Raw genomic sequence first — 10685 nt, forward strand, 5'->3', positions numbered from 1 at the left:
CGAAATGATGGTGCCTACCGGGAACGCCCCGCCCACAGCACTCAGGGGAGAGGTGGCTGCTTCAAAACACGACACAATCACACACAGTCCGTCTGTCTATACAAGTTGCTCAGGACAGTCTGCAGCTTAGTTCCAACACTCCAGAGGGCTGGGGTGGAAAGTTAATTCCACTGGACATGAACCTTAAAGGCTGCTGAAGAGCTTCCAAACTGATTTTTATTTGATAACTTGTGGGCACAACATTAAAACTGAGTAAGTAGAAACCTAAAGCACTGGCCTTTCAAAGGGCTCACACCTCAGCCATTTGGCTGTCTGCCTCTTCTCAGAGGAAGCTGCATTATTCTGCCATCTGCCCGTGCTGAGGACGAGTCTCCTCTGTGCCAAGCCCTGAAGAACGGCAGTACCCACATGCACACATCTTGCGGAGGCCTTCTCACTCCAGCTCATCTTCTCCCCCGCACCCAGCATTTTGAAGAAGAAAATCATAGTTTCTAGGATGTAGAAAAAGAAATACATATGAATCTAAACCCAGGCAGAGCCATTTGAGAGCCCTGGGATGTTTTTTTCTGGCAAATAAGGGGGTCTCAGAGCTGGAAGCTCGGAGAGGTAGAAGGTCTAAGAGGCTGAAAGGCTAATAATAAATATGAGCACTCCCTCTCTCTCCAGGGACAGACCATCCAACTAAAAATCCAAAGCAGTCTCAAGGATCCTGAGCACATTCTAATTGCAGTCATTCACGAAAAGACCAATCTAGACAACTATAAAAAAATAAAGCAAGGGAATGATTAACACAAAATTGAGGATGGTAGTTATGGGGAGGAGCAGGGAGACATAATCAGCAAGCAACACACGGAGGTCCTCAAAAATACTGGTAACATTCTATTTGCTAAGCTTAGTGATGGGGATCTAGGTATGCATTTCATTATTATTATAGTATATACAATTTATATATCTCCTTTTGTATATGTGAAACATTTAAAATGATAAAAGCCCATTCTGAGCTGGATGTGCTGGTTCTTGGAGAACAACATGAATGCTACTGCTCTGGATCACATTTTTAGCTAACCCTTCTATACTACATTCTGATGTTATCTTATTCCTCCGCAGATTATCTTTACAAGCATTCGGGTACAAAATTAAGCCACTGTAACTTTGCCAGTGGGCCACTTGCATCTCAGCAGCAGAAAGACTTGAGGGGTGGGGTGGGGTAGGATTTGGTGGGCTATGCCTCAGGTGGGAGAACAGGACAGGGGCAGCAGAAGACATCAGGCAAAGGCCCTCTTTGAGGCTGGCAGTCCTTTGTGTGAGCTACGCATTGCTTATGCTGCAGGTAACAAAGAGACAGAATGTCTCCATCCACTTCCACTCTGCAAATTACTAATTGTATGGCAACAGATCTGTGGGATAAAAGGAGTTAAAAGTATTAGACTAGACAGGCCCACCACACATTGATATAACCATTGGCCACTTTTCAAATTCCTTGAAACCAAAATATAAACAATAAAATAGTAATGCTCTCCCCTTCTTGTCCATAAATCCCCTCTACTGACATCCTAGGACTTACACATGTCCTTTTCTAAAGTAACTTCCAAACCAAGATGCCCAAATATCAGGTTTTGTGGCCCCAATGTACCTCTGCCCCTGCTAACGCATAGTGCCAAGTCAGCCAGCCTGTGCCATTTCCAACACATCATAAGCCAGTGTCTGTTCATGTGCTACAGGCACAAAAACCATGTGTTCATTTTTAGTTCCAATACACAGACATCTGTGCAGCAAGGTCAGATCCAAAACTCCATCATAAACTAAACTAAAGAACCTATGGAGAGAACTTCCAGGGAGAGGCCAGGAGGCACAGTCCAAGGCCTAAAACCTTAGGAATGATGTTAGTGGGGAAAATGTGAAGGAGTGAAAGACATAGGCTCAAATGGACAGACAGAGACTTCTGAAGTCAGGTTGCTCATTCCAAAAGGGAGCTGCCAACCACAACCACCTCATGGAAATATAGTTGAAAAGATCAACAGAGTATGGACCCAAAACCCAAACATAAAGTCAGAACTTCCTCACCACACCGTAAAATCATTTTGCTCTCAGCACATCATGCTATTTCTCAAAAAGATCCCCTCAGACCTGAAGACTCAGGAAACAGAGAAAAGGGTTTCTCACAAGTGCCAGGTCTGTCCATGACAGCAGGGCCCCAAACTGATGCCAAGGCAGCCTGCCTCTCTTCCAGAATTGTACCTTTTCCCCTAACAAATAGATGGAAACCACTGCAGAACTGTTCTCCATTTTTCTACCTCACAACTATGCAGACTGCCAGTAATAGCCTCAACTGTTAACTGGGAAAAAACAAATCTTGAAAAATTAACAAGGTACCCATTTCCAACCAAGTGTGTATTATGTGATGAATCAAAAAGGTCAGATTAAATGCTATTTCTCACCAAATACAAAGGAAGATAATCAGCTCAACATATGTGAAACAGACAAGGGAACTTCACTGGTTTTCCTGAAATAGCAATTCTATATTACACCGAGGCCCACAGGCATCAAGCCCAGCTCTTTGAATTCCAACATATGTGTGTTACAAGGCCTAGCCCAGTTCTCCAGAACAGAAACCTGATTAGTTGGTGGGCCCATTTTTTCCTTCACTTGAAGAGAGTTCTCTAAGCTAACTCGTACTAGATCTGAGACTCAGTATGTTCAGGCAGTTCCACTTAGCAGACTAAAGCATCTGAAAGGAACTAAAGTGTGCCTGATGTTAAAATATGGAAACTGTTAAGCCTTATAAAATGATTGTTAGGAAGTACTTTCTAGTGATAGCTGTGGGAAAGGTAGATGTTGAGAAGAGCAAAGAGAATCATGCCCAGAGGTTACTGTGGAAGCCCCAAATTACACAGCAAAGACTACAGAAAGTTCTAATTAACTCCAACCAACAATAAGGAGGAAGGCATTTACCTTCTGGCAAAAGACTGACATTTCTCATGGCTTCCAGGTCCTACCAATCAAAACAAGAGAACAAGCTAAAAACCCAAACTCATCCTTTCTCCCAACAGGGCAGACTGACTTAGGAGGTGCAGATCCATAGAAATCACAACTACCCTAGCCAGACTTACCAAGTTTCTCACAGCTGCAAGGCTGCCAGCAAGACTGGCACATAGTAAGCTGTGGAAAAGCTAGCAAGCAAATCTAACAGCACCAAATCCTAAGTATGAAAAAAAATAAATAAAATAACCAGTTCCATCTTGTTACTTCTCCACAAAATATGCCATCTCAATTTCTCTTGTCTTCACTCTATTCCTATAAGGAAAAGAACAAGACAGGAATCACTCCCATTTTACAGATGAAAAAAAACAGGGAAGCAGGAAGAAGAAAAAAATTGGCCTGCACCCCACAGCTGATGTTGGGAGTTCTAAATGGAATCTGAATGTTCACATTCCCTGTACAACCTGCTGCCTCGTAACAGCAGTCAACCAGACGTTCACACTCAAATACCTAGCTCTTCTCCAATTCATCAGAAAAAGCCCTTGGACCAAAAAATGTAATTCTCCAGTGCCCTGAACTAAGCTTCTTTGCAGAGCTACAGCCCAATTTGCTCGGCAGCAGAAATCTGTATTGTGCTTAGTGTGAGAGTTGGTGACAGAGCAACCAATGACCATTAAATTCTGCTTCCAAAGGCAAAAAACCGTATAATGTTATATGCCTTTTCCTCTTTCTAATCTATTAGATGTAGTAGCTAATTTCACGCCACACCTCATATTTGGCGTCCCGAGAATCTTAGACCAAGTCCCGGTCAATATGGAACAAAGGCAAGACAAACCACAAGAAAATTAGCAATCTATCCTATGTCATTACCCTCAGCTTCAATCCTACCCTCCCCCCCATCTGATGAAAATTTCATCTGTCCTGGTAAGTGGAGCACCGACTGCAGAGCCTACCTACAAAAAAAGCTGCTTCAGCAGCCATACACTTTTCCAGACCTAAGCTCTCAGCATGAGTTCACTGGAAGGCAGATGCAGAAACAGGCCTACCTGCAGGGGCACCACGCATAACCTACTGATTCCTTTAGGGAGTTCTGGTTTGGTCTGATCCCCAAGATGAGCCCCTGAGCAGTTGTTCAGAAAGGGAAGCAAAGACAAATTGACCCCACACTTCCTTCTTGGAGTATCCAAGTTCCCTTGAAAAGAGAAGTCCACAGAGGAGTGGTTCCCAGTTCAGGTCAGAACTTCAGGATCAACTGGGGAGCCTTAAAAATGCAAAATTCTTGGGCACTCAGACATAGTGATCTTTTCCAAAAGCTCCCCACGTGATTCTGGTGCACAGTAAAGTTCTCAATTTATTCGTCTGCCTGTTCTTCAACCTTGGGTTGTGGCTGCTAGCGTCTCAAGAATCCATCACATGACCTGCACCAAAACCAATTCCAATCTTTCTAAGAACCCATTCAGTAGCACAAACCACAACAGCAGTCACCACAAGGGAAGTCTCATTTCATTGACACAAAAGTTGACAGTTTTCTAAACGGATATTACAGATCTAACATGGGATGTCAGACAGCAATCCACCCTCCAGAAATGCAAGAAAAAAACTCAATGTCTAAGTTTGGAATTTTCATCAACTGGCCTAGAACTCATCCACCAATGTCCATACCTCATACTTAGAATTCTCACTTGGGCTTGAGAACAAAACCATTTTCTATTCTCACAGGCAGTGGTCAGCACACACGCCTGAGATACCAATATAACTAAGGGACCAACCAGGAAAACATTAACACTTCGAAGAGAGACACCCAATTGATTGCTGGCCTCCAACTGCACAAGTTTGTCACATCATTTATATGCATGAGTGCGAAGGGGGTGGGGTGCTGATACACAGAATAATAAGGTGGTCAAAATGCAACAACAACTTTTTGCCCCAAAGGCCAAACATTTCCAGCAACCTCTATGCCAAGTGTAATGGTAGGCAAGCACCTTGGAAAAACTTTAAAAGCTGGGCCAGGGTGGGGGTGGGGAGGGGGGTTTCAAATCACCTCCCACCTAGAGAGACGTTAACCAGCTGAGAGGTGTCACCGGGAAGAACTCTTTAAGAGCGAGAGCTGTTCCCATAATTAGCTCTGACCCAATGGGCGATGTCACCACCTTTAGCCCCAAGTCTCTGCCTCCTCATGGAGCCCATAAGAATTGTCAGGATCGTGTTAGCAACAGAATAAAAGGGAAATGAAACAAGGAGAGAGAGTTTGTCAGCCAGCCCCCAGGCGGTCTCACCTCCCCGCGTCCAGCTCCCGGCCCGCGGAGCCTCCCATGTCCGTCAGGCTCGCAGCTGAAGCAGCCAGCTCTCCAGAAGGCCTCTTGCCGGCCCCATCCCCACCGCCGGAGCCACCGTTGCAGCTCTTCGTCCGAAAGAGGCGACTGAGGCGGATTTTGAGGGAGCCCTTCCGAGAAGGGCCCGCGAGGGGCCGGAGGGGCCCAGGAGGAGGCGGGGGCGGGGGAGGTTGCTGCTGCTGCTGCTGCTCCCCTCTACTCAAGCGCCCTGGAGGAACCAAGTCCTGCAGCGGGAAGGGCACCGGGGGCAATTCAGGGCCTGGGGGCTGCAGCAGAAGCCGCCCGCCCGCTCCTCCTCCGCGGCCAGGGCTGCTGAGCTCCTCTTCCGAGCAGCTGTTGGTCTCCAGGCTCTCGGCCTCCGACTCCAAGCCCTCCAGGACCAGCAGCGCGTCGCTCGTTTCCGTGGGGTCCTCCCCGGCCTGCGGGGCGGCAGCAGGGGGCTGGGGCTGCGAAGGGGGCGCCTGCGGGGGGCACGGGCACGGGCAGCAACCCCCACTGACCGTCTTGACTCCCGGTCCCGCCGGCTGCCCGAGCCCCAGAGCCGCCAACTGCGCCTCTAGTCCAGCCGCCGGGCCCCAGGTCCGCTCGAGCGCCAACCCCGGCGGCAGGGCCTTGGGGTCCAGGGCACAGCGGTGCCGGGGACACAGCAGTTCCGAGGGTCCCGGCTCCGGGGCCGCCTCCGCGTCCTCCTCCTCCGGCGGCCGACCCACGTTGCGGAACACCATCAGCTGCGGCGGCCGGGAGCCCCGCGGGCCGGGCCGCGCGAGGAAGGGTGGCGGCGGGGGACCATGGCCCGGGGGCGGCGGCGGCGGGCCTGGCTCGGGGGCCGCCTCTCCATAGCCGAGCAGGCGGCTCAGGACGCGGTACGAAGCGGCCGCCGCCGCCGCCTCGCCATCCCGGAGCTCGGCCCCCTGCATCGGGGAGAGGGAGGGAGGGCGGGCGGCTGGGAGCCGGGCTGGGGTGGGGACTAGGCCGGGCTCCGCCGGAGCCCCGCCCGCCGCGGCCCCCGGAGCGACAGCGCTAACGGCCGCCGCGGCCTCTGCCTCATAGAGGAGGGCGGGGGGGGGGGGGGGGGGGCGGTCGGCGAGCCCAGCGCTAGCGCAGGCCTCGCGCCGCCGCCGCCGCCGCCGCCGAGGACCGCCCCGCGGATGGCGTCACTTCCGGGAGGCTGTGACCACGCCCCTCTCCCCAGGGCGTGCTCGCGCCGGCCTCCACGGAGCGTGACGTTGCACGCGGCCTGGGCCGCTATTGGCGGAGGACTGCTTCACGCCTGGTTCTTCGTTCCTACGCCGGCTCTTGGTTTTCACTTCCCGGGCGCTCAGGCCGAAGCCACCCCTCTCGGTCAGGTGGAGCGGCCGCGGAAAGCCCGGTCTGGTCCTGGGAGAGCCGCTGGCCTAGAGGGGACCTCTGGTTCTGGTCCCGCCTATGCCGCTATGCGATGTGTAACCGTGGCCGAGTCATTTCTTCATTGACTAACTGTATCCTCCTGGCATCAGTGAATATGGAATGACACATGAATAATGTGTTCTACACCCAGTGTGCTGCTAAATGTTGAACAGCCGACTCTCTGGGAGGAAAAGGAGAATGTATGCACATATGTATCAGTACATAAGTTTATAAATTATAATGATGTAAAGGATGTGTAGTACACAATTTACAAATAATAACATACAATTGCTGATTTCATGTAACCAATTGATTCTCACATAGTTCTCACCAATTGATTTCACATAATAGAACCTATTGATTCTCCCTTGCACACTGATTTTTGCCAAATTCTTGTGTGGGTAGCCGACCTGTGGTTTCAATTGATGGAGGAGTGTAACTGCGACATGAATGAATGTTGGTTGATATTTTCCTCTATGTCAATGTAAGAGGAAAGAGAAAAACTGTCAGTTATGAGAGCGACTCCTTTGCTGACTCAGAAAACGATTTTCAAATGCTGAAAGTACATTTCCTCAATTTTTGTGCTATGCACAATGTATAAGCTATAGATATAACATATTAAATTTTAAATCTGAATTAACATTTTCTCCATCACTTTCTTAAATGTAGATAATCGACAAAATAAATCAAGGCTTTCATTTGCAGCGTTTGCGGATTTCCATGGTGTAAATACTCCCATCATGGCTGATTTCAATCTATCAACTTGACTTTACTGAACACAGAGTTGGAAAGAGACGAGCAGTAGCATACCATTGTGTAGTAGTTTCATCATGCAAATACAACAACATAAATAACCTTGAGAGCATGGGTAAATAATAGTAGTAAAATTATTAGGAAGTGATGAGTTTTGACATCTTTGATTTTAATATTTGTTTAATTATGATTGTTCAATTTAATTATTAATAGTGACTGTGTCTAACAACGGGCTTGCAAAATTCCTGAAATTTTAACACTTGGCTTTCACAAGCCTGTATGAGCCAGCTCCACAGCACCACTAGTCCTCATTTTTCTTATCTGCAAAAGGATAAGGATTGCTGCTCTGCTTACTTGCAGGCAGGTTGTGAAGATCAAGTAAGATCAAGCTTGTTGTGTAGAGGCAATGGGACTGGAGGCAGAGAGGCCAGTTAGGAAATAAATGCACTTGTTCCATGAGAGATGTTGAGGGATGCAAGGGATGAGGAGGATCAGCCAGCAGAATTTAGCAACTTTAGTACCTGAGGGTGCATCGAGGGGAAGAGGGTTAAGGGTCTGCTATGAGTCCTGCAGCCAGAGAGCCCTTTTTAAGATGGAAATTTGTCCATAGCCTGTGATTCTAACCCTTCATGGTTTCCCATTGTTCTTAGGCTAAAGACACAACTCCTTAAGGAGGCCTGTGGGGGTCTGACCCCTGTCTCTCTCTGGCCTCACTTCCCACCAGGCTCCACCTTGCTCTCTCCCCTGTGCTAGCCTGTGTCTGGCTCGCACACATATGGCCATCGCATAAGCTATTCCTTTTTCTCTAAAGGCTTTTTCCTTCTCTTTTTGCTTAGTAAACTCCTACTCATCCTTTAGATTGGGCTCACTCCTCACTACCTCAGGGAAATCTCCCTGCCCAGGCACTTCCTCCTCACTGAGCTCCAAGACCACTCCTTTGTTGCACGTATTGCACAGGTGTCATTTGTCATCTCTCTGTGGGGTTATTTGATTAAAGTCTAGCTTCCCTACTAAGCTGTAAGCTCCAGGAGGGCAGGGCTATGTTTGCTTTTTCCCCATCATGGACTCTCCAGTGCCAAGGACTGTGTCTGGCCCTTGATACCTAAGCATGGAATGGTGGTTCAACCTCACACCTTGTAGGAGGCTCCTGATACAAATCTATCTCTAATTGTGCACAAAAGAAGTAATATCCTTCCTTGCTCACGAAGAAACTGAAGCTCAGAGAGTTATTCACCTAGGGTCAGAGTTCAAAAAGGTGAGTGGAATTCAAGACCAGCTCTGTCTGACTCCAAAGATTTTATTCTCTACCCTCTCTCTCTCAGGTGTCACTCAGCTTCCTGGAGAAAAGAAATGAAATTGCTATAGGATCACAGAACACCCCACCCAACATCCCTGGCTGTCTCTGGAAAAGTCTCTGGCCCTGGAACAAATTACCCCATGAATGCAAGGCGTGTAGCTCGGCAGCGCCCTCTGCTGTCCAGCTGCTTCTTGGCCCCGGAGGGAGGCTGACCATGTCCACCACCTGGGGTATCGCCACCTGCCCAGAGCACAGAGGCTCAGGGGGACACACACAGGCTCTTTGTAAGGCAGGGCAAGGAATGCTGCCTTTTTCCACTTTCTTAAATGTCCAGGCCTGTAGCCCAGGTCCTGGAAAAGACATTGAAAATTAAGCTCCAAGCAAAGGGAGTGTATCTTTGTATGAGTTGTATTTGTGTTTGTTGAGTGGGTTTTGTGTCCACACATACCTCTTTCACTGAGGGCTATGTCAGTGGTTCCTGCAGTGGCAGGACCCTCAGTTCAACAGGTATGTGGAGAACAACTCAGAGACCTAAGCCAGTCCTGAGGTTCCCCCAGTCATCCAGCAGTGGGCTATGCTTCAGGGCTGCGGGATGAGCGGGACAGGCACAGTCCCTGCTGCTCTGGAACTTGCCATCTTGTTTGAGTCCCAATCGTGCCATTTCCTGGATGTACGACCAAGAGCAAATAATTAAGCATCTTTGAACCTGTTTCATTTGTAAGAATAAGTCAATAATAATCCCCCTTAGATGGGGCTGTTGTGGGGATTAAGTGAAAACTTACATCTAAATGCTAAAACACTATAAAGACATTAGTTGTTATTATTATTAAAAGCTTCTTGGAGGAAAAAACAGATTACTGTTTTGTCTTCACCTAATGTGTTTTGTTGGCCCTCAGCTAATGGCAACCAGTCATACCGAGAATGTGGAATGGGTCACTTGCTCCCCTCCATCCTCTCTCTGTTAACACACACATTATCAGAGAGGCCAAGGAGAGAGCCAGGGATGTGTGATACAGGTCTGACCCCACTGACCACTCAATGGCTTTACGGCCTGGAGAAGGTCACTCTGCTGACATTCACTTTTAGTTTTAGTTTCCTTCTGTATTAGAGAAAGGTCTGGGCTGGAGGCACTCCTAGTTCTGCCATCATAAGGATTCTGCTTGGGGGTGTCCTCTAGCCCCCTTCCCCTCCTCCCACTCCTTACATTCCCATTTAGGGTTCTAAAGCAGAATTGTTGTTTGCAGAGGCCACCTGTAAAGCAAGGGAAGTTTTTAGCAACCACCACCCATCCCTTCCTACATATACTCAGTGATCAGAGACATTAAAGGTTTAAGATTGTAGGGGACAGAGAGAGAAGGGAAGAAGCCAAGAGACAGCATGCACAGGTGGGGCCAGATCGCAGGGTGAGTGGGAGCACATTGGCAGTGGAAAGGTGATGGAAGTGGCGGGGGGGGGGGGGGCGCGGCAGGGGCTTCATTCTGCGGCTACCCGCAAGAATCCACACCCTTCCGGATCCAAGGAGGCTGCCTCAGACAGTGCTAACTCTGGGCCCCCCGGTTATGATGTTGAACAGAGGGAAGGATGTGAGGAGTAAGAAAACGAGGAAGAGCAGAATAGGTTAGGCACAGTTTTCATGAAGAAAGGAATAAGGCAGAGTCTAGGATGACAAAATGAAGATGGAAGAAGTGGAGGCGAAACTTTGCTCACTCTCTTCTCCCTGCCCCCATGATGTCTCCCCTCCCCGCCACCGGCTGGGTTGTTGACTCTGCGGTGCAGGAGAAGGAAGGTACCCCTGGGTTGGGAGGTGGAGACCTCGTGGAGGCTCCTGCTCTGTCCTGAACAAGAATGTGGTCCTAGGGAAGTCCCTTCCCCTCTCTGGGCCTTGATTTACTCCTCTGTAATGAGGCTTTATTAAGATCTCCAAGGTTGAATAACAT

At 48.9% G+C, this 10685-nt stretch overlaps 1 protein-coding gene across 2 annotated transcripts in view; it reads right to left on the bottom strand.

Annotated features, from left to right (window-relative positions):
• Positions 1 to 6370, bottom strand: part of SOCS7 (suppressor of cytokine signaling 7) — a 29962-nt gene extending 23592 nt beyond the window's left edge. The window contains exon 1 of one of the 2 annotated variants that reach the window (XM_070560525.1): positions 5256 to 6370. In XM_070560525.1, the coding sequence (XP_070416626.1) occupies positions 5256 to 6229 (974 nt within the window). In that variant the 5' untranslated portion in view covers positions 6230 to 6370. The remainder of the gene's footprint in view (positions 1 to 5255) is intronic. The other variant, XM_070560526.1, reaches the window with a different exon arrangement.
• Positions 6371 to 10685: the final 4315 nt, after the last annotated feature.

Source organism: Equus przewalskii, chromosome 10 (assembly GCF_037783145.1).
Source record: "Equus przewalskii isolate Varuska chromosome 10, EquPr2, whole genome shotgun sequence".
NCBI classification, from domain to species: domain Eukaryota; kingdom Metazoa; phylum Chordata; class Mammalia; order Perissodactyla; family Equidae; genus Equus; species Equus przewalskii.